General features: G+C 49.3%; 1 protein-coding gene across 1 annotated transcript in view; it reads left to right on the top strand.

Annotated features, from left to right (window-relative positions):
• Positions 1 to 18,950, top strand: part of ELL (elongation factor for RNA polymerase II) — a 54,102-nt gene extending 35,152 nt beyond the window's left edge. The window contains exons 5-12 of the mRNA XM_027737664.2: positions 1,131 to 1,384; positions 4,526 to 4,650; positions 7,768 to 7,864; positions 10,862 to 11,369; positions 13,988 to 14,054; positions 16,369 to 16,540; positions 17,426 to 17,470; positions 18,781 to 18,950. Of these exons, the coding sequence (XP_027593465.1) occupies positions 1,131 to 1,384; positions 4,526 to 4,650; positions 7,768 to 7,864; positions 10,862 to 11,369; positions 13,988 to 14,054; positions 16,369 to 16,540; positions 17,426 to 17,470; positions 18,781 to 18,885 (1,373 nt within the window). The 3' untranslated portion in view covers positions 18,886 to 18,950. The remainder of the gene's footprint in view (positions 1 to 1,130; positions 1,385 to 4,525; positions 4,651 to 7,767; positions 7,865 to 10,861; positions 11,370 to 13,987; positions 14,055 to 16,368; positions 16,541 to 17,425; positions 17,471 to 18,780) is intronic.
• The last annotated feature ends 4,624 nt before the right edge of the window (positions 18,951 to 23,574 follow it).

Genomic DNA, 23,574 nt, shown 5'->3' with positions numbered 1-23,574 from the left:
GGGCCTGGGTTACGCAACCCGAGCTCAGCCAAACAAACAGTGCAGACAATCCCCAGTATCTTGAGATGACTCAGTTGGGAACGTGGCTTCCTAGCAGTGGAGAAGTGCCATCCTGGAATAAACCTCCGAGAGAGACGCTCGCAGGAAACGCCGGGGGTTGTTTGTCCCGGCGAAGGTCACTTTCCCTCCAGCCCAAGGGATTATTGGTTGTGCCTCCACGGCCTCCAGACCTTGGAACCTGCCCCTTTTCTTCCCAGAGTTTGCCTGGTTTGGTGGCAGGAAGCTGGCTGTGGGACCTGCTTCTGTGTTCAGAAGAGCCCAGTTCTTTGATTTGGGGCTGCTGTGAGGGTCTGTCTGTCGGTGGGAATGGGAAAAAGGAACTCTTGGATCGTGCTGTCGGCATCCAGGAACCACACCGAGGAGGCCGAGGTGCACTTTGGAGGCAGCTTTAGGTTCTCAGTTCTCTGAAAACTCAACTGGAGGGTTGAAGCAGCTCTTAGCCCAGGGCAGAAGGGGTTATTCTATGAGCACAGACAGCACCCTGATGAATAGGCTGATGGCCCAGTGTCAGCCCCATTCATGGGGCCGTGTTTGGAGGGGGAAGGGAGGTGGACCCAGCCCCATAAAGTTCCTATTGTTCTAAAAGCAGAAACATCTGCTGGAGGAGCGTTTTTGCTGAGCTCAGCAGCGGGGAGCCGCTCGTTGACCAGTTCTGGTCTTTCCACTCCCGTATTTCCACTCTTCTGCATAATAATGCAGAATTTTCTTCTCATAGGGGAGGAGGGGGGGGAAAAAAAAATAGTTAGATTAACCGTGGGGATACGTGCACTTGGGATAAACGAAAAGCTGGCAAACAAAGGGAGCTTTATGTGAGCTGGTGGCCAATAACACTCAGGTTTCCAGAGCTTGGTGTTGCTGTTTACTTGTTACGAGCTTGTCATGAGCCATAAAACTCCTGGGATGCTCGTTCCGTGTCGGAGCAGAGGGGGTTGTGCTGGTTGTGTTTTGTCCTTCCTTGTCATCTTGTGGCACTTTCAGAGGGCCTGCTGAACTCCTTTTATACGTTGTTGACAGCCCACTGGCCTTTTGCAAGGTGGCTGCTGCAGTTCACTATTCTCATCTCATTTTAGGCAAAAAGGTTCAGGTGCGTAAACCTGCACCAGGAGCTTCCGATGCTGTTCCCTCCAGGAAGCGCCCAACGCCAGTCAACCTTGCCAGTGCAATAAAGAGAGGCAATAGTGCCATTTCTCAGAGACCCTTCAAAGATAGGGTTGTGCACTTACTGGCACTAAAGCCTTATAAGAAACCTGAACTTATTCTCAGATTGCAGAAGGATGGACTTTCTCAGCAGGACAAGGATTTGCTGGATAACCTTCTGCAACAGGTTTGTACTCTTTTGACGGAGGCAACGATTTTTAGGTAAAGGGAAATGTCTTCTCAGAACCCCTCCCGTGTCAGTCTTAACCTGTTATCTCCAAACTGCAGCTCAGTGTGTCTCTAAAGGCCGTGGGTGACACAGTTCCCAGCTCAGGGTGCTGTTGCAGAGATAGCAGGGTCAGGGGGGTTTGCAACCAAGCTGGATGATTTTGGCTCACCAGATCAGTCCTGTCAGAGGAACACTTTTCCTTGGTTCACGGGGAGGATTGTCTGACAGAGGATCTGCAACTTCCTTGATTTGTTATAACCTGTCAATGTCTGTATTTTTATCCTCGTGGACGTAAAGGAGCAATGCTGTGTGGGTTTTTTTCTATGTGAAGGAAAAGATGTCCCCTCTCTTTTTTTTTTTTTTTTTTTTTGTATTGCTCTGAGCCTTTCCTGCTTGGAAGTGCCACTGGTTAGGTGTGAAGATCATGCAGCTTCTTGCCAAGCACATTATTTGTATGTCAAGTGTGAAAGCTGTCTCCAAGCTGAATCAGTTCCTAACACTTGGGAGTCACGTTGAAGGTGCCATTTTAGGCCTTGCAGTAAATCCCTTTATTGCTTTCTTAAACGCATCATGGCTATTTATTTAAGTGCTGCAGCTGCCCTCTTCTGTATTGGAATATATCCTGGAAAATATTCTGATGTTTGTTTAGGTTTTTTTTTTTCATTCTACTCCTTTCCAGAGCTGAAAAAACCCTGAGACAGGACTCAGTTTGCCTCCAGGGCACAGGGCAGGTCCCATTAAACCCGGGCAGTTTCCAGCTGGCACAACTCGCTCCTTCCTTTAAGACGTTTAATCCTGGAACCCCTTAATTTTTTTTTTTTTTCTCTCTAGCAGCGCTGGGATTCTTTTGGAGCACCTTTTTGAGTTGCTATAAATAGGTTTTCAGACTAGAAACTCTCTTCCTGAGGATCCCTCTGGACCTGATGCTCCCCCGAAGCCCCCGGCGGGGAAAGCGGCGCGTGCGGCCCCGGATCGGCCTAAATGCTGATTTGGCTGGAAACGTGTGTGTGTGTGTGTGTGTGTGTTGCTCATAAAAGTTAATCCCTCTCAGCCCTCCCAGGGCTCCCCTCCCATCCACCAGCAGACACAAGATAAGCTAAAAATTACAGGCTGTGTTAAAAGCTCCACACGTCTAAATCCGTCGAGGTGTGGGTTTCGTTGGGCCTCTTGCATCTCTCGCAGGACTCCGTGTTCCTGACGGCCTTTTTGCCTCGTTTTGCAAGGTTTCTATTTTTGGGAGGGCCGGGGTGGAGCTTCCAGAGTCCCACACAAGAGCAAAAACAAGGAGGTAGCAGCAGCTCTCAGGCTCCGTGGAGAGAAGGAAAAATCCCCGAGTTGGTTCTTCCCAGGGCTCCAGAAACGGGCAGGAGAACCAGGAGAAATTCTGGGAGGACTTCTTGAAAAAGGAACCCTGGCTTTGCTTTTGTCTCTCGGGTGTGTTTACAGGGACACCTCGGTGTAAAAACACGGCTCAAATTCTTCTTGTATTTTGGCTCAGGATTTTGGAAAGCTGACAGGAACTGAAAGGAAAAACAAAGTGTTGGTCGTGTAAACTGATAACTGGGCTTTCTATTTTTCTCTTATCAGGAGAGTTTGCTGTGTTACTTGTGCAGCTTTTTTTTTGCTTTGAACTGCCTAGATTTTTAATATTTTTTTCACTTTTGGTCGTAGCCTCCCTGAAGCAAAAGCAGAGGAATCAGCAGCATCTTCAGTTCATTCGAGACTTTCCACTCCTTCTCTTGTTTTTGAGGCATTTTACTGCTGTGTGGATAATAGGAATCCCTAAGCACAGCCATCTCCTGAACAGAGGGAGCCCTGGAGAACAGTAATCCCAGAGCAGATGCACAGGGACTCCATGGACTGAGTAAAAACATCTCCCAGTTTCAGGGGTGTAACAGTCCCTCAAGCTCAGGGGCTCAGGCAGGGAATTTTGGGATGCAGCTGCTGGCTTGGCCAGTGGATCAGCCTGGCTGTGGCAGAGCTTTTGGCACCTGGGCCTCTGTGTCCCTCCTCAAACACACATTTAAGGCTTTATTTTCTTCTTAAACTTGCAGTGCTCCGCAAGCACAGGTTTTCCCAGAGAAGCTGGGGCTGCCCCATCCCTGGGAGTGTCCAAGGCCAGGTTGGAGCAACCTGGGCTAGTGGAAGGTGTCCCTGCCCATGGAATGAGATGAGCTTTAGGTTCCTTTCCCACCCAAACCATTCCATGACTCTGTGAATCACCTGAGAGGGGTTCACTGTCAGTGACAGCCTGATTTGGGCTCTTTGCCTTGTTCCAACGCTGGATTTTTCAGATGTGTAACCAGCAGCAGCGAGAAGTTGAATTTTCAGTCGAGCTGTGGAAAGACTGATCCGAGTGGGATAACTCTGAACCAGTTGTTTCCATCCTAATCCTAACCCTGCCTGTTCCAGCAGTGTTTCCTACCCAGGCAGGGTTTTGTGGGGGAAACTCCACGGGGTGGAACTGGATAAAATGTCAGGCAGCGCGTGCTGAGCTCCCCGCGGTGCCCAGGCTGCAAATCACAGGTTCTGCTCTTGCCCTGAAGTACCCTTGGAAGAGTTCTCTGTGCAATCCAGTGGATCTGCATTCTCCTCTCTGCTCCCCGAGAAAGCAGCTCTCTGTCACCTCTTTTCCTGGCTCATTCAGCGAGGAAATATCTCCTGGCAATTGTTAACTAAATTATTGCCACGAGAGTTCCTCTCTCAGCCATAAACTGCCCTGTTTTGGCTGTGGCACAGGTGTGATAAGAGAACTGCCTGTTCCCATTAGGGTTTATTTCCAGGTGTTCCCATAAACTGCTGTTGTGCTGGTCCAGGCTACCCAAGCTGAATAATCTTTTTAGATATGACTTATTTCCCCACTAAACTGGATGTGCTTTAGGAACTCGTTATGAATTATCGCAGTGACAAGGCAGAAGGAAAGGCACAGTTTGATTAAATAATCTTAATGATTAGGAAATGAAATATTGAAGTCCTTGTTCTCTGACACTGCTAACTGCTAAGTCTGCTCAGAATTTGCCTTTGTCTTAGCTCTTGTTTGTTAAAAGAAGTGAGAAAATTAAACCCTAATGATGTTTTTACGGATTACTTCCATTTCAGGTGGCAAATTTGAGTGCCAAGGACAGCACTTTCACACTGAAGGATTGTGTGTACAAAGAAGTGCAGAAGGACTGGCCTGGCTACTCAGAAGGAGATCAGCAGTTGCTGAAGAGGATCCTGGTTAGGTAATTATCCCATGTTCTCCCTAATTTCACCTGGAGCTTGGAAATCAGGGTATCTGAGGGCTGAAAGTTGAGTGTTTGACTCATTTTAACATCAGGCAGATGGAGGAGTTGACCAAACTTGAATATCCAAGTGGATCCACTTTTCAGGTGGTCCTGGGTTGCCTTTAAACCACTCTGCTGAGAACTTGAGGAAAACCTGGATAGGGAGCAGAGCTGGCAGAGGGAAGTTCCAGTGGATTAAACGTGTCCAGCTCAACTCTCCACTGAAAGTCTCCTTCCCTTTGCCCACATCTCCTTGCACGTGTCTGCCCGTGTTTTAAAGGCAAGGAGAAGATGTTACCAGGCAGCCACATCCCTGGGGTTCAGATCTGACTGGGAGAAGGGATGCATGGAAAAGCAGAGGCGGTTCCATAGGGATAAATCCCCTAAAACACGTTCTGGGTGTCCTGCTGCTGATCCTCTGTGTCCAAGGGATACCTGTTCCCCTGTTCCTCCCTGAAAACAGCCCTTAACACACTCACTTGATCCTTGGTTGCTGAAGATATTTTTCCTCTACAGACATTTTTCCTTAAGTGAAGCCTCCAAGCTTGGAAGGGCAGCAGGGAAAGAGCCCAAATCTCCTGGGTTTCTCCAGGAGAATTCTTCTCTGAGTGTTTATATTTCCCTCTCTGGGTTTTCAGTGCCTTTGTAATGCAGACAGAGCTTTTACTTGTGCCTTATTTTATTGCACTTTTGGTTGGGATGGAGCAGAGTGTGCTCTGTTCGAGCAGCTCCCATGATTTAAAAGCACAATTTACTTGGAGATGAGACTTTGCTAAACCCAACAACAGAAAGTTGCACTCCGAGTGCTTTTGGTGTGCTGAAGTAAAATCAAACTCCTTTAAGTGGCCTTGATGTTAAATTATAATTAAAAGGAGAGCCATAACTGCCATGCAATCTTTATGGCTTTCCAAAAACCCAGCGAATTTCTCCCCGTAGAAAGCAACGTTTGCTGCTTTTTTTTTTTTTTTTCTTGAATTGTGGTGCTCAGTTAGGAGGAGGTCTAAAAATAGACCTTGGAAAGGATGTATTCAACTGTACAAACAAAGCCCCGCTCGGCCCATGCAGGTAATGAAGCTCCAAAATGGAAAAAAAACATGTAGGGTTTGAAGGCAGGAGAAAAACAGCCACGAAAAGGGCACAGGCGGCGGCAGACGTTGGATTTACGTCGCCGGCGTTGCCTGGAGCCAACCAATTGTTCCGTGTCCTCCTGGTTTTCAGGGCCAGTGGCCACTGGACGGTTCAGCAGCTGCAATAATTGGAACATCTGCAAATGTTGGAGCTGTAACTAACCCTGCTCGTCGCGTTCTTCCTCCTGTTTTTGTGTTTTCCACCCTCCTGCGGGTGTAGAACGGGACCCTGAGTGACCTGGGCTGGTGGGAGGTGTCCCTGCCCATGGCAGGGGGTGGCACTGGATGGTTCTTTTCCCACTGGATGGTTCTTTTCCCACTGGATGGGCCTTAAGGTCCTTCCAACCCAACCCATTCCAGGATTCCGTGGAACCTTCAGCTGTTACAAAGATCCTGAACTGAACCCGTTTGTCTTTCATTCCCTTCTTAAATCCACAATTAACAATTAGGAGACATGACCAGGTTGCTCAGGCTGATGACCCAGCCCCCAAAAAAGCCACTTTCCCCGGGGTGTTGGTGCAATGTCACCGTCCCTTTCCCATTTTCACAATCCCCAAGTACTTTCCTTGAGCTGCTGAGTTTGTTCTAAATAAAATTAAACAAAGCCGGGCTGGCTGTGACTAAATGATGTCTAAATATTGCTGCAACACAGCCCAAGGTTCAAGCTCAGGTTAAAAGCAAAATCTTGTCAAGTCATGGGCGTTATCTCTGAAATAATCTTCCTAATGTTTAAAAAATATGGACTTTAATGCTGACTGTAGTTTTCTCGTGGAAGAATTTAGACCTGGGTTATTTGGGCTCCACAGCTGGTGACAAACTGACTGCAGAGCTACTTTATTAAAGACCTTTAACCCTGAATTCTTCCTTTTTTTTTAATTTTTTTTTTCAGTTTGTCAGCTACAACTTGATGCAACAGTAGTGGGTTTTTTTCTGGGTGATTAGTACAGGGACAGTCTGGGCAAAGCTGGTGGGCTGGGAAAGCACTCCAAGATCTGGGGAGGAGCAGAGACCTGGCCTGAAGGGGAATTAAGGCACTTGAATGATAATAATTGTAATTTTTTTTTTGCTACAAGAGGTTTCTATTATTTGTCAAACGCCACAGATACAGCCCAGAGTAGCTTTGTTTTGCATGATGCAACTTAAAAGTGTTATTGTGAAGCCCTAAATGTAAATCCTAGTAGACCAATAATACCTCAGCAGTTCCTGTTATAATCCTGTTTTTCCTGGACCCAGAGGGGCTCGCTGCTGAAAGGACTGCTGTTCCCATAAAATGTTGTTTTAATGATGCTGATGAGTGGGAGAACTTATTCCTTAACATCTGACCTTGAGTTTCAGCCCCTCTTCAGTGAGCTTTGCTTTCTGAGTTGTCTGCTGAAGTCAGTTTTAACTGGGTAAAGCAAAAACTCAGCAGAAATTTGTTCAATTAATGTCTTACTGAGCTGTATTTCAGTCAGAAGAACAATCTATTATATCCTTTACACTTCAAAATTCAATGCCAGTTTTACTCATCTCCACATGGATCGTGTTTCTGAGGCCGTCATTAATTTGTTGCAATTCTTACATCACAAGTCCAAGAGGAAAGAGGTAAAAAATGTTGGAAAATCAGTTCCATCCTCAGCAGGGAACCCTCTCCTGTGTCTGAGAGCTCAGCCTTGCCTCCTCCCTCCCTGGCAGTGCTGGTCCCTCCATTCCCAGAGAATCATCAAACAGAGTGGGAAAGCAGGAAGGAGATAAGGAATTACCACTTGTCACTGATGTTTTCCTGTAGTAGTTTCTCCTCCCTGGATTTTGTCAGAGATCAAAGCTGGCAGTGCCTGAACGAGCTGCTTCCGTGGCATCTCATCCCCAGCCCAAAAAAAGGCTCTTTGCTCCACGGGAAGATGGGAAATGCCCCCTCCTGCCTTGCCAAGGCCCAGGATCTGACCATCCCCAACCTCCTGTTTTCCAGGAAGCTCTGCCAGCCCCAGAACAGCAGCGGTTTTCAAGGAGAAGCACCTTCCCTGAGCCCTCCAAAGGACACGGTGAACTCCAGCTCTCCCCCTCAGGTGGGTGATCCCAAGGTGATCCCTGGCATCCATCTCCTCCTCCTGATGGATTTGCCTGCTGGAGGTGTGTCCAGGCAGAGCTGTTGCCTGTCTGCACCCCATAATCACCTGCTGGTGGGTCGGGAGGTCGTTGGGGTTTTATTTCTGTTTTATTAAGTTCCAGTCTGATCCTGGGTTCCCTCAGCATCTGTTTCTCCTCTGGCCGTGTGGGGAGAATCCCTCACAGCGTGTCTCAGCTTCAGTTTTTAGGGCTGAATTCTTTTTCCCCAGTGCCCACATCCCTCCTGGAGTTCCTGGGAGGGCGAGCTCGTGTTTTCCTCATTACTAATAATTGAGTGGAACGAAGCCTTTAATAAGCAGCTCCCAAACACACTCCAGAGTTATTAAAACCCTTGACCTTCTGCGGCCTAATGGCCCTGACAGATCCAGGAGGGGCAGGTTGGGCTGCTCTGGGATGGGAGCTGTGAAAAGAACATTTTGCCTGTTTTTTCCATGAGAAGAAGAAGAAACACCCCCCCCCCTCTGAAAGGAACTGTGCTTGGTGTGTGTGTGTGTGTGTGTGTCAGGCAGAGTCTGTCCCCACTTTTCCCAGGATCCTCTCAGCACAGGCGTTTCTCACATTGTGAAATGTCTCCTTCCCTTCTCTCTCCACTTGTGGGTCAGCCCAGACAAGTTGAGTATTTATTCTTCTCCTGCCAGTGGAATGTGTAATTCCTACTTGTCTGGACAGACGCACTGAGGATTAGTGGCAAAGAATATTAGCAGGTAAAGAAATTATGTGCTTTCTGGCAGTAAGAGGGAGGCAATTCTCTATTGAGAACAAGGACTGTGTAACTCGTTTGCCAGGTAGCTAATTCCAAATCCTCTCCTGCTCTGCTGTGGGCATGTTCCTGGGGAATAAAGATCACCTTCAAGTTAGCTTGGAAACACACAGTGCTGTTAACAGGCTGGGCTTGTGTGTTTTTTAACTGATTCTGGAAAAAAAATAAGGTTGAAAAATCAACCTTGCTTCTGGCTGGCCCTGTTTTGGAAGACTCAGAGGCCTGTAGGGGATGGTTTGGGTCTCTGGAGTTTGAAACTTTGGGGTGCTTGGTTGGTTTGGATTTAGAAAAGGTGGTTGATTGGCTTGGATTTAGAAAAGGCTGGTGAAACAGGGGCAACCAGGTGGGGGATTGAAGTGTTTCCAGTAGTGATTCTGTTGTGTCAGACACCAAACCACAGCATTGTGAGCTGTCACTTTTTTTAATACTCTCTAGCTGTAGTTTCTGTTTAGAAAGGGATGGCTGCTAATGGGTGCAGTGCCAGCAGAGGACTGGGATTTGGTAGTCAGGAATGCAGAACATTTTGGGAAAGTTCAGCTGTGGAGTGAGGATGTTAAAAAAAAATAAGGATTGGTCTGGTAATTCTAAGGAAACCTGGCCGAGCAGGGATGGGATGCACATCCACCTCATAACCAGGGAGGTGAAGCTGGTGTCTGTTGGGTTGAGAGAAAGGGTGGTAAAATAGGGCAGTTTGGTGGTTTTTTTAGTGACCTGTTCTGAGAGCTGCAGCCAGAGGTGGCCCCTCCCCTGTGAGATGGACACCGTGTGTTCTGGGAGGTGATGTTGCGAAGCCGGTTGGACGTGCTGGCCTTGCCCCTGGAGCTCGGTGGCAGAACCAGCAGCTCCTCTTCCTAATCACCTGGACAGGTGGGAAGGATCCCTGGCGTGGAGCAGAGTCCTGCAGACCCCTGAGTTAGCAAAGAGGAATAACAACCAGGGAGGGAAAGGAGGGAATTAGGGGCTCCTCGAGCCGTCGCCTCTGCGATGGAGCAACGTTTCCATTTGCAAACACGTCACAGCCCTGCCTGAGACAGAAAGAAAATAGTGAATTATCCAAAAGAAATACCCAAAACTATTGCCTGTTTTCCTCTGGGCACTAAATAATCCCTGCTCAGAGTTCCTGCAGCCCTGGAGCTGCCAGGTGGGCACACACAGAGGGCTGGCCGGGGTGATTTTGGCTGGCACACGCTGGGCTGAGCCCGACAGCCGTGGGTCTGGCTCTGGGTTCTGCTGCCTGATGGATGGGTTCTTCCATGGAGCAGCTTTTCCAGGCTGGAGAACTGCCTCCAGGGAGGTGTGGGCACATGGAGCTGCTCCAGAGGCTGCCTGTGACCGTCCTGCTGAGGGGCACGGCCGGGAACAACTTCCCTCTCTGCACTTGTTCAAAAAAAAAAAAAGGATCACTGGGGTCACGTTGGCCCCCGTGACGTGGCTTTTGAAGTGCTGTAAACGTCCCCTTTCTTGCCTGAACTTCTGAGAACTGAGCAGTTGGCACTTCCTCAGCTCTTCCGGGCAATGCCTGGCTCTCGAGAAGAGGAAGGAGTGGGTTGCAGGGGTGAAACTGGTGAGCACAGAGCTGGGAGGGAAGAAAATGCAGAACTGGTGAATCCCCCTCCCTGCCCCGCAGGTCTGAGCACGTTTTTTTTCCTTTGCAGGGGATTTGGGGTGCTCTGGATGTTGTGCCATGACCAGGACAGGTGTTTTTATCATGGAATCCTGGACTGGTTTGGGTTGGAAGGGACCTTAAAGCCCCTCCAGTGCCACCCCCTGCCATGGGCAGGGACACCTTCCACTAGCACAGGTCGCTCCAAGCCCTGTCCAACCTGGCCTTGGACACTTCCAGGGATGTTTCCAATCTCTGCTAATTGGCTGGGACAGGGGTTTGGATTCCAAAGGGCTGGATTTGAAACAGGCTGCAGTGAGAGCAGCCTGGGTGGCATGGCCTGTGTCTGGATAGAGTGGGAGATCAGTGATTCCTGACGGGATGGTGGGATCCTCCAAGCTCTCCCACCAAGCTGTAGTCTCCGGAAGGCTGTCAGGAAGCAGCTTGGGATGGATCAGCTGCTTTTCCCGGGCATACACTCCCTTCTTCCCTGTCTTGCACCACCACCTAGTGGTGACCCTCCAGCCCTCGCCATCACCCGCTTTTTTTTTTCCCCCCCGTTTCCCTCCTCAGAAACGATCCCAGCCTCTGGAGTTCATCGACCCCCTGGCCAACAAAAAGCCCAGGATCTCGCATTTGGCTCACAGAACCCAACCCACCTTCAACGGGAAGCTGAGCTCCTCCAACGGGAAGGACACCCCCAACGCCCCCCCCGCCCTGCCGCCGGCGCTCCCCCCGGAGTCGGGAAGCTCCTCCAGCTCCAACCTGCCGGTGCTGGAGCTGCCCCGGCCCCACGACCCCCTCTCGGATGTGAGCAACGACCTGGCTCACAACGGCAGAGACTGTGAGAGCAGCGAGGCCACGGACAGGCTGAGCCACCCCCCGCCCACAGACTGTCCCCAGACCAGCAAACACAACTGCGGCTCCTACGTCAAATCCAAGAAAAAATCCAAAAAGCACAAAGACAAGGAGAAGGAGAGGAAGGAGAAGAAGGGCGAGGAGAAGTGCAAAGAGGAGAAGCAGAACTGTGAAGTAATAAAAAACGCTGACTTAGGTAGTGTTCCCCAGGAACAGGTCACAGGTAAGGACGGGCCGAGAGGTAATTTTGGTGTTGGCTGGGTGTGATCCCGCTCTGGATCCTCTGAGGACGGAGGGAGCACGTCCTGTCCGCTCCCAGACACCGCGGGGGACGAGATGCCGGCGCTGTCCTACCTCCAAATCACCAAAGGTGCTTCCTCCCCAGAGAGAGGACGGCAGGTTTTTCCTGTTTAACCTTTCGGGCTGTTTTGGAACTGCCTCAGAGCGTGTCATGTCTCTCTCCTGGTTCAATTAAAAGCCGGGATAATCCGTGGGGATGAAAGGCAGGGAGCCAGGCCTGGGAAGAGCAGCTCCTCGTGGGGGTTGTGGTGGCTTTGTTTGGGGTTTTTTTAATGAAAAGTTACTCACAAAACCTTTTAATATTGGATACAAATGAAGAGATAGAGAAATCTGGTGATAAATGCTGTCCAAGCAGTATCCAACCAGCTCTTCCAGCCTGGAAGAGCTTCCTTGTATCCCACTAGGACTCTGAATTTATTTATTCAAGGACTGACACAAGAGTGAATCTCGTACAGAAAACATTTTCCCTAAACCACTGTTTCAAAGTCAGTTCTGTGAACTCTTAGAAGCCAGAGCAGAGAATATCTCTTGGCCAATCCCATCCACTGCCTTTCCTGCTGCTTCCATGTTTTCTGCTGTTTGTCCCAGCTCCCCAGAGCGCTGGGACTTCCCCTGCAGCCTCTGGGAGTATCTTTTAAATTTCTTTTTGAATCCATCTCGTTTTCCTTTGCCCTGCTCCTGCTTTCCACGTTCCCCTTCGTGCCTGGTGCATGAAAATCATTCAGTTTTGGCTCAGAAAAAGGACAGTATCTTGGAAATGGAAACGTAATTTGCTGGATTCCTGGAAAGGGAGCCATTCCCAGGGCCCCGGGGCTGAGCTGGTGTCAGCTCTCACCTTCCCCACAGTGTTTGTAGCACCTACAGAAGCATTTTGGTGGCTCAACAGTGATTTTAAGGACAGTCCATGGATCTGATGGTTGTGTTGCACTGCAGGATCAGCTTTTTAGATAATTCTTCTACTTTAACCTTCTCTGGTGTCAATCCCAGTTTTTTTCTGGGAGTGTTGGCTTTCTCCCATGTGGGTTTTCCTCCCCGGGTACCTCTGGGGTGGTTCTGGATGGGCACACACAAGTTTTCCTCTCTTCATTTTTTTGTCCCTGTTTCTTATAAACACCCAAATACCCCGAATTCTGAAGTTGCTGAGCCTTCACCACCTTCTCTGCTTGGCCTCACAGCTTAATGACTGGGTGTCTGTTAATTAGTTGGGTTCTGTTCCTGCTGCTGCTTGGGAGGGAACGAATCCGAGCTGGATTGGGAGCAGTCACAAACAGGATGTGGTCAGTCCTGCTTGGATCCTGGACATCCAGCACTGGGAGCTTTTCCCTCTGTGCCTTTGTGCCTCGTCCTGCTCCTTCCCCAATTCCCCCCCCTGGGGCTGAAGGGAAATGTTTGATGGAATCACGGAAAATTTGGGTTGGGAGGGACCTCAAAGCTCATCTCATCCCAACCCCTGCCGTGGGCAGGGACACCCTCCACTAGGAGTGGAAGTTTCTCCTGGGAAGTTTCTTGCAGAGGGACCTCTGGGGTCCTCTCAGCGTCAGTAGGTGGCACTCACAGGCAGAACAAACCTCCTTGTCTCCCTTTCTCCTCCTTTCCTTAGCCCACATCCTGCCTCTTCCTCACTGTGGGCAGGGAAGGAGGGAAAACCAGGATTTATCTGCAGTGGGAATTTGAGACTGGGGTGGTTTTTATAAACCCTGGGTTGGTGCCATTCTCTGGTTCTGCCCAGGAAAGCCTTTCTGTAGAAATTCGGGGGGGAAAAACCAGTTTTTAAAAAGCTCTGATTGGGTTGTTGCTGACTCTGATGAGGACTTGGGAGTATGACACACAATTTGTGAGAAATATCCCTTTTCAAACCCGGGTCCACTTGCTTTCTCCCTCCAAATTTCCCCTGCAGTGCTTGGCTTACACTGAGGATGGGTCTGGTTTAGGCTCCCTCCGAATCCTGTTCCTCCTGAAATCTTTGCTCCCTTCCCTGAAACTCCTGAACATCCTTAACTGAGCCCTTATCGATGCTGACCCCACTTCCTGGAGCAGGGAACACTTGGATTTGTGTGAGGAGAGAGCTGCATTCCCTCTAATAAACCTCTGTGTGGTGCCCTGTAGGGCTCTGGATTGCCAGCATCAGGAATCTGCACCTGGAATATTCCTCTGGGGAATCTCTGAAGTGTAGGAGCAGGAGAAAAGAACATTCACCTTGCTCAGCTCTGTTCTCTGGGCTCAGAACGTGTTTTTCCCATTCCCAGTGGTGCTATCAGTGTTATCCCACTCCAGGCAATGTTTATACACCAATTAAATTCAGATTTTTTTTCGGGCTGGCTGATGTTGGGGTTGTTTTGCTGACAGACAAATAGTAGAGAAGCCTTGAACTCTCAACCACCTTGTTGTGGCTCTTCTGTCTCTGTCGGTTCCAAGCAAAACAGAAATCCTTTAGAATTCCATAAACTGGGTGTTGCAGACCAGTTCATGAGGTTTTGAAGTTGAATTGCAAAGAGCATTGAAGTTTTCAGAACATCTATAAACAAGCCTTTATTTTTTCAGGTTTAAATGGAACATGCAATAATTCTAGTGTACCAACATCAACTTCAGAAATGCCAGATTATTTATTGTAAGTATTTTTTTATGGGTTGCTTCGTCACTTTGGGATCGTGTTTCAAGCTAAAAAAAATCACAGTGCACTGGGGATTTTTGTTGGACTTTATGTTATTTGATAGAACTTTGTAAGGTGGGTTAAAAAAAAAAAGAAAGAGTGAATGCAGCTTTGCAGAGTTCCTGAGACTTAACTTGGCATCAAATCAGTTTTTTTACCTCCCTGTGGAGTGTTCAGGTTTATCTCCTATAAACTGATTGTTCAAGTAGTTCAGGAAACATTTTATACCTTGGAGGGGTTGGAAAGGATTAAACATCTCCATGTTACAGTTGGAAACTCGGAGAGGAAATAATCTGCTTTAATGTGGAAGACAAGGCGAGGAAGGATTTGGGGAGGTTTCCTAATTCTTCCCCTCTCCAGAGCCAAGATCATCAGCATAAAGCAGTGAAATATTCTTTAAGGGGAGGTTCTAACCCCTGGGTTGGGATGTGAGTTGTTTGACTCTTTAATGAGATCCCCTGGAGGTTCATGAAACAACCCACTCCAAAAAAAAAAAATAACCCTGTGCACAAAGCCCAGGATCTGCATAAACCCCAAAACCTGTTCCAGGCAAAGCTTTGGGATGGGGAGGAAGTGTAGCTGGGGGGGATGTTCCCTGTGCATGTCACAGCCTGGGGTTTGATTCCTTCAGAGCTGGGATCACTGGCAGGGAAGGGATGGAGGAGGAATTCCCTGGAACTGGCTGGAGGAGATGAAGGGTTCTCGTGTGGTTTTCTGGGCTGTGTGAGCCCCAAACAGCCCCCTCAAGGTGACACTTTTAGGGCCATTCAGAGGAATTTGGGTGGCTGGGGGGGGGTTTCTTTCCCAGATGTGCTGATCCCTCCTACAAAGGGATATTACAGCTCCTTGGTCCCTCTCCAGAGCATCAATGGGAGGTTTCTGAGCTCTCTGCTCTCACCTTCTGGTGGGATCCAACTGTTTTGATGGTCAGATCCTTAAATTACAGGAGCTGTGGCACATTTTAAGAGCTGTTTTAATCGTGAAGGTGAATGTTTTGTGCTGGTAGAAGACTTTCCTCCTGTCCTGTGTTGATGCTTCTTTATCCCAACCCAGCAAGGAGTCAGTTCTTGAAGGCTAAAGCACTTAAAGAGTGCTTAAAAGGTTAAAAGAGTGAAATCTCCCCCTTAATTTGAGGCCTAAATTGCCTTTTACCTGCTCAAGCACCGAGCTGGGGCTGCTGCAGCCAAGTCAGGGAGGCAAATTACAGCCGTCCACTCCCAAAAATTGAGTTTTTACCTTCAGAGAGGGCTGTAAATGTCAGGTTTAATGGCTTTTTTGTTGAGCTGAATCACTTCCAAAGGGCCCCAGAGGCACATCTGCTCAAAGTGAGCAACTTTGGGTGTCTCCAGAAGGTGCTGGAAACGGAGTCCAGCTCCTCACCGTGGCTTCTTGTCGTGCTCTTGCCACATAATCACCCCTGTGAGCGTTTTGCAACGATGGCTCAATGCTTTTTGTGTTCCTTTAAAGACTCAGCACTGGAAGCATCGTATTCCTGCTGTTCCAGTGCCTGGCACAGAGGCAGAACTCCATGTTCTGCAGGACAGCAGGAGTTAGAAAAGCTGTAGCAGCACTATCTGAGTGTCTTCCTCCACCCACAGCTGCTCCCAGGCTGTCGTGTACCTGTGTATCCCACACTTATCAGAGATAGGAAGTTTTGGGAGCAAAACAGTGTTTTTGTTTTACAGGGAGGTCAAGGCAATAATCCTGACAGTTACCTCCCAAAGTTGCTACTGTGGTGCAAAATCAGGATGAGAGGAAACAGCCTCAGAGTTGCAGCAGGGGAGGTTTAGATTGGCTGTGAGGGAAAATTCCTTTGCTGGAAGGTGGTCAGGCACTGGAACAGGGAATCACCATCCCCAGGGGAATTAAGACATGGGGATGTGGCACTTGGGAACGTGGGTTAGTGGTGGGCTTGGCAGTGCTGGGGGAGTGGTTGGGTCTGATCTTGGAGGCCTTTTCCAACCTTAATCCCAGAAACTGGTTGGGGTGGGAAGAGACCTTAAAGCTTAAAGTGGATCCAGGGACACCCTTCCCGTATCCCAGGTCACTCCAAGCACCATCCAGGCTGACCTGGAGCTCATCCAGGGCCGGGGCAGCCACAGCTTCTCTGGGAAAACCATTCCAGTGCCTCCCCACCCTCGCAGCCGACGATTCCTTCCCGACATCCCACCGAAACCATTCCACGATTCCAAATCGCGCACGGCTCGTTTTCCAATCCACCAGAGGGGACTCCCCCTAACCCCATCCCCCCCAAACCCCCTTTTTCCTGCAGAAAATACGCGGCCATTTCCTCCTCGGAGCAGCGTCAGAGCTACAAGAACGACTTCAACGCGGAGTACAACGAGTACAGGGACTTGCACGCCCGGATAGAGCGGATAACCCGGCGCTTCACGCAGCTGGACGCCAAGCTCAAGCAGCTTTTGCAGGGCTCTGAAGAGTATAAGGTACAAAGGGGCAGGATACACATTAAAACACATTAAATACGTGTTAAATATTCGTTAAAACCCCCTTTTTTTGGGCGGGTCAGTGCCGGAATTCCACCCGGAGCCGGTGGGGAACGTGCGCGCAGCCGACAGCTTTGGGGGCTGCCCTTCTCCCAGCTCTGTGCTGCTCCCTTTTCAGGCTGGAGCCACATCATGGGACTTGTTGACAAGGAAAGGCCTCAGTGAGACAATTGGCGTCCTCAGCCAAAAGCTGCTGGAAGCTATTAGTGTATCCCAGCCAGAAAAACTCATATTTGCACATATGGGAGCGTATCGGGGCTGGAAGGGGAGTTAGCACGGGGTCATCTGCTCCTCTGGAATCTTTGATCTTCCCAAGGCACCATTATTGGACTTGTCAGGGTGATTTTTAAAGAGTTTTAGCTATTCATTAGCTTGAAAAAGTAAGCCTGGTTGAGGGTAATAAACAGATTTTTACAGAGCACCTATTGTGCTGAAGCTCCCTCAGACATCCCTCCCCTCCCTCCTTGCAAAATTCGGGGATCCAAATTTTAATATCTTTGGTGGGGGGGGGGGAAAGATCAGCTGGAGCTTTGGAAATGTCAGTTATCCCAGAACTGAGGTGCCTGTTACAGGTAGTTCTCACAGCTGGGGAGTGGGGCCTGATCCTCCCAGTGCCTCTGGAGCCAGCTCCAGTATATTCATGGAATCAGAGACTGGCTGTGGCCACCAGGGAAGTCGTGGAGGGAGCAGATTCCCGTTGGAATTTGGAGGAATCGTGTACGTTGAGCCATCAGGAAATATCTCCTGCTGCAGGAGGTTGCAGAACTGAAAATAATAAACCTATTCCTCCCCCCCCTTTGTTGTTTTTTTTTTTTTTTTTTTTAGACCATCCATGATCAAATTTTACAGGAATATCGGAAAATTAAAAAGGTAAGCGAATGTGCTTGGCCACAAAAAGGCTTTTTTGGGTGGTGCCCCTGGTGTGACTGAAAGAGATGGGCCCCTGCCAAGTGCAAACCCAGGCTCTGAGGCATTCCAGCAGATCTTTGTTCAGCTCCAGCCCGTCCAGAAAGCAGCTCAGGAAGGGTTTGGGGGGAGCTGGGATCCCAGGGAGCGCTCAGCCGTGGCCGTGGCACAATGGCTGGGTGAAATCAGGGCCTTTATCTCTCCAGGGAAAGAACAGTTTGTGTTTTCAGATGCACAGGCTGAGGGATAACAGGATCCTCCAGGATTTTTTTGGGGGAGGGGGCTGGTACACGAGGTCCAGGCTGGGATCGGTGTCTGGGGCACTGAAAAACATTAAATTTCTCTCTGTTTATGCAAAAAAAAACCACCCACACACCAGCAAAGGGTTTGGGGTTTTCCTTTTAAATCTGTTGATATGATCCTGAGCCCAGTTGTCCTGAGGGATTTAGGAGCTTTTTGAGGAGATTCCCTGGGTGTTGGTTGTTCAGCTTTGATCCAGAGCTCCCAGGTGGGGGCAGAGGGCGGGTGGTGCTTGTTGGAACTGCTCCCAGTTAGGCTGAGCCTCACTCAGGTGAGCTCATTCCCTGGGATGAGGCTCCTGGAGCTGGATAATGCTGAAGAGGGATTTTATTCCTTGTTTTGTTTGATCAGGGTGTTGAGGAATACAGGAGTAGGTCCATTTTAAGTTGAGTATCCGAAAAAAAGCTTCATTCCTTGGTCATGTCAGTGGCTTCAAACTGAAAGAAAGGAGGTTTTTAGATGGGATGTTGGGAAGGAATTCTTCCCTGGGAGGGTGGAGAGGCCCAGGCACAGGTTGGGCAGAGAAGCTGTGGCTGCCCCATCCCTGGAAGTGTCCAAGGCCAGGTTGGAGAAGGGAAGGCTCCAGGGAGACCTTAAACCCCTTCCAGGGCCTAAAAAGGGGCTCCAGGAGAGCAGGAGAGGGACTTGGGACCAGGGATGGAGGGACAGGACACAGGGAAGGGCTTCCCAGTGCCAGAGGGCAGGGAGAGATGGGATATTGGGAAGGAATTCCTTCCTGGGAGGGTGAGGAGGGGCTGGGATGGAATTCCCAGAGCAGCTGTAGCTGCCCCAGCCCTGGAAGTGCCCAAGGCCAGGTTGGAGCACCCTGGGCTGGTGGAAGGTGTCCCTGGATGGCCTTTAAGGCCCCTCCAACCCAAACCCTTCCACGAATTCCCTCTGTGGTTGTTTTGACCCCCCCTGGGCTTCGTGAAGAATCACCTCCCACCCTCTGCCTTTTCCTTTCTCTTTTCCAGACTAACCCCAATTACAGCCAAGAGAAGAACCGCTGCGAATACCTCCACAACAAACTGGCTCACATCAAAAAACTCATAGCAGAGTATGACCAGCAGCAGTTTTAGCTGCCACCTCCCCTCCTCCTCCTCCTCCTCCCCCCCTGGACTGGGTAGGGCAAAACAAAAAAAAAAAAAAAAAAAAAAAAATCCAGTCACCTGGACGTTCCTTTTTTTTTTGGTTTTTTGTTTTTTTTTTTTCCCTTTTATACACCCAAAAATCCCTTTCAGAGACGAGCATTAATTATTCCTCGTGGTCGAAGAACTTTCTGGGGATGACTTATGATGCTGAATCTTGTCGTGTCCACGTCCAGCACGCTCCTCCCGAGTTTGGGGTTGGTTTTTTTTCTTTTTGTTTCTTTTTTTGTTTGTTTGTTTTTTTTTTTTTAAAGCCTCTCGGAATGTAACTAACGGGATAAAACGAAATTAATCTGCTTATTTGGGTTTGACGCTGATTTTTGTTGTGGTTTTTTTTTTTTTTTTCTTCCCTGCTCAAACTGCTACAGCCACTTAAGGGAAGGAAAAAAAAAAAACAACAACACAACAAAAACCAGAAAAACACACCAAAAAAAACCACAAAAAGTTGCCTAAAAAAGCGACCGAAGCTCCCAAAGAGGTTAAGAATCTGTAGTTTTTTCGTTTTGTTTTGTTTTGTTTTTTTTTCATGGAATTAAAATTAAGTTTTTTGGCATGAAGTGTAATCCCCCAGCTCCACTTGGGGGTTACAAAGTGTCCTGCAGATGGTGAGGAACTGGAATTGCTGCTCCGAGTGCCCGTCGGAACGAGGGCTGCGCCTGCTCCCGGCACCGCGTAAATACACCACGTACCCAGAGCTCTCCTTGTCTGTCCCTGCTTTGTCATCTCTGGGAAGGGGGGGGGGTGGTTGTGGCAGCTCAGGGGGGTCCCCCCCTCGGCCAGGGCACAGGTGGATCCCCCTTTCCCCCCAAAATTACCCCAAAATCCCATTTTTTTCACCCCGCTCGTGCGTGATTTCCCCCCAGCCCGCCCGGTTCTCCTCCACCTGCCCCAGTAGCTGGGGAGATGGAGACCTGTCTCCAGCTCCTGTCCTGTCTTTTTGACTTTTATAATTTTCTACCGAGGCAGCCAAGGTTTTATTCATTGCTTAACGAGACTCTCTGGTCTATTTTTGTATCCAAAAAAAAAAAAAGAGGGGGGGAAAAAAAAAAAAAAGCATAAGCATCTTTTTCTAAAACTGTGCCTCCCTTTCCCTTTTAGGCCAAGTGTTTGGGAACTTTTCCTTGCAGTGTTACTAAAACTTATCAAATAGTCACCCAGAGGGAGTTATTTTATTCCTGATCCATGAGAGGAGGGGGTGGGGGGTTGCCTTGCTTTCTCCTGGGATTATTTTTTTTTTTTGTTTGTGTGTCCTTCCAAAGGAGCAGCAGCAAACCCTTCTCAGAGCAGTGTGAGAGCAGTAAGGTGCTTTTTTCCCACACAGATCCCTTCCACTGGTGTGCTTTTATCCAGCCAGCAGTTCTTGCTTCCTGATTTTTCCCCCCCCCCCTCCCTTATTTTGGATTGAAGGGAACATTTTAGAGTATGGCCAGGGTGTGAGAAACACTCCAAAAAGCACAAAGGTGTCCTTTAACTCTGCCATTCCTTCCTTTCTCTCCCCTCTCCCCTTTTTAATCCTGCCAGCCTGTGGGATTTGACTTCTTCCCGCTTCCGTTTATCTCAAAGTAAAGGATTCCTTCCCTGTGGAGTCTCCTTCCCTTGGAGGTTGCACTGAAGAGCCTTTTTCACCCTTTGAAGGAGCAGAATGGCAGAGTTAAGGGGGGAAATACTCCTCTTGCACGAGGAGTATTGGGAGTTTTTCCCGCCCCCAGAGAAACCAAAGTGGGTCCATCCGTTGTATTAAAAAAAAAAAAAGAAGAGAAAATTAACAACAATAATAATAATAATACCAATAATAATTCCATTATTGTCACACAGCCAAGGCCACTGCTTTGCTTTGTCACTTTATTCTGAGGTCTCTCCCTGGGCATCCAGCGCTCCCTGGGACTTTGCCATCCCCTTTTTTTTCCAAGGAAAAGGTGACGGCTGAAGGCCCTCGGGGAGCCCCTGGGGCAGCCACTGGTCCCCAAACCCAGCCCTGGTCAGGAGAGGGGGACCAGCACCCCAGAAACCCTCCCCAGGGCATTCCCAGTGGGAATCTCGGGGAATGCTTCGCTTCCCTCCCTCCCCAAATCACACCTGGAGCTCGGGGGGGTGTTGGCGTTGCCTCCGGTGCTTCTGCTGCTCAGGGAGAGCTGGGAAACCCCCGGGAATTCCGAAGGCAAGGAGCTTTGCTCTGGAAAACTTCTGTCCTCCTGCTCCGGGGGGTCTCACCCCGAGTTTCGGGAGCGGGGAGGATCCCGGCTGGGAATTCTTGCTCCCAGGTGGAGCCGTGGGGATCTGGGAGAAGAGGGGGGGGCCTTTAGGAGGGCCGGGGATGCCACAGCCCCCGGAGCTGCCGTGACACCATCGCTGCCAGACCTTCCAAATTCCAGGTTTTTTGGGGGCAAGGCTGAATTTCCCAGTGCTGGGGCTCGGTGGGGGCTTCGTTCTGGCTGTGGAGGAGCAAAGAAACTCGGGATGGCCGAAGAGGCAGCAGCTACAAACCCAGGATGAGTAAATTCTTCCATGGAAAACACTTCTCCTGATCCTTAATTTCAAAAGGGGGGTTTTTTTGTTTTGTTTTGTTTTTTGGGGGGGGTTTTTTTTGTTGCTCATGGGGGAGGGATAGAGATGGATCTCAGTCTTTATACATCTGCTATAAGATATTTTTGCAAACAGAGTTGTATACAAAGATGTATTGTGTACATTTACATGTATATTCTGGAACTTCTAAAAAATTTGAATATTAAAAAGAAAGAAAAAAAACCTGAAAATATTTAATGAATATCCAAACTGTGAGACCCAATTAGCATCCACCAACTTCCTGCTTCACTTTTCTTTTGGACTGTGTTAAAAGAATTGTAGTCGAATCTGCCTTTTTATTTTTATTTTATTTTATTTTATTTTTTCCTTTTTAGAGATGACGAAGCTTAGGCAAAATTTTGTGCTTTTTGGGTTAATAGAAACCAGTTCTAGGTGATTAAGTATGATCTTAACTTATTGATACTGTGTTTTACTTTGTAATATTGTACTGTGGATAAAAACTATATTGAGCCATGGAGTTGGAGTTTACAAAAAAGAGCTTTTCACTTTGCCAAAATGTTACAATTTCAAGGCAGCATAGTCTTCAGCTTTCCTAATCTTTTTTTTTTTTTTTCTTAAGAGCTAGTGTCCTTTTTTTTTTTTTGTACACTAAAAAAGCTGAATGCTGATTTTGCAACATATAATAAATTCACTGTATTGGAAAACAAGCAGACAATAAGGTTGTGGATTTCTTTTCAGTGCTTCTCCCTGCAAGGAAACTCGAAAAGGGAAAGGTGATAAATGGCTGGCGTGGAGTTTTGGAAGCAGGAAACGGGAAGGAACCGGGTCACTTGAGTGAGTTGGAAGTGTCAGAGCAGGGAGTAGGTAAGAAAGAGGAGAGGGAAGAGGTGCTTGGAGTGGGCCAACTCCTTGGAACGCTGCCCTGCTCCGGTGGGATCGGCCTCCAGCCCTGGCAGGAGCTGGGGATCTTCCCACTCCAGCACCACTGGGGTTTATTTTTGGAGGAAAAGCTGCTTTTGGGGCTGTGTCAGCGCAGAGGGTTGGAGGGGAGCACAGAGCCCGGGCAGTCCGTGGCCCTGGAGCAGCAGGAGGCTCAGGGATGCTCCCAATCCATGGAGGGGGCTCTCCCTTCCCCTCCCCGGGAGCCCAGCCGGGTCTGACGTGGGGAGTGAGTCACATCCCCGGGGAGCAGGAGCTGGAGCAGGAATGGCAGTGCTGGAGCGGCGAGGGGGGGATGAGCCTGGCACAGACACTGCCTGTCCACGCTGCCGGAGCTCCCACCTCCGCCCACCCGTGTGAATCATCCAGCAAAACCTCGGGATCCAAACAGCACCTCCGTTGTGTCCGGCCTGTCCCCTTCCCTGCTGTCTCCGGGCCTTGCTCTGGTCCTGCCTCCGGCAGCATCCCCGGGGCCGGAGCAGGCAGAATAAAATCAAGGACAAAACCACTCAGGAGCGTAAAATCCTTGGAATAGCTGCTGTTTTCTTGCTTTGGGGGCTCCCTCAAACAGCAGGTGACAGGGCCAGAGACCACAGTGATGGCACCGGATCCCCCCATGTCCATAACGAGCCTGCATTCACTTGGATTTAGTGCCCAACTCAGGATTGGATTTAGTGCCCAACTCAGGATTGGATTTAGTGCCCAACTCAGGATTCTACCTCCAAAACAGCAAACTGTGGAGAAGGTGAAAATAATCCAGGGCTCAAATAACATCTTACACAGCCCTGGCTTATTTTTTCAAGGTGGGGGGAACGGGGAGGTCTGTGCTCTGTCCTTGACCTTGGGGTGGACACAGCAGCAGCAGCAGCACCCACACAGGGAGATGATGCTCCCAGGGCCGGTGGGACTCGCTCACGGAGCAGGAGCTGGGCTTGATGCTCTTGCAAATCCCAAAATCCTCCAGTTTTAGTTTTGGGTGTTGCCTCCGAGCCAAGCTGTGCCCCCCAGCCCTCCCTTCCCCGTCTCGGAGCGGATCGAAGGCCGGCTCCTGTCCTGCGGGGACGCTCACACAGGAAGGGTCCCCATCCCCTCCCGGCTTTCCTGGGGAATTCCTCCCAACCGCTGGCAGCTCCCGGGGTCACGCACTGAGCTCATTAA

Source organism: Pipra filicauda, unplaced genomic scaffold (genome assembly GCF_003945595.2).
Source record: "Pipra filicauda isolate LSUMZ 115617 unplaced genomic scaffold, ASM394559v2 scaffold771_size98731_pilon, whole genome shotgun sequence".
Taxonomy (NCBI): domain Eukaryota; kingdom Metazoa; phylum Chordata; class Aves; order Passeriformes; family Pipridae; genus Pipra; species Pipra filicauda.
The sequence above is the reverse complement of the archived record's forward strand: the minus strand, read 5'-3'. Positions and strand labels throughout refer to the sequence as shown.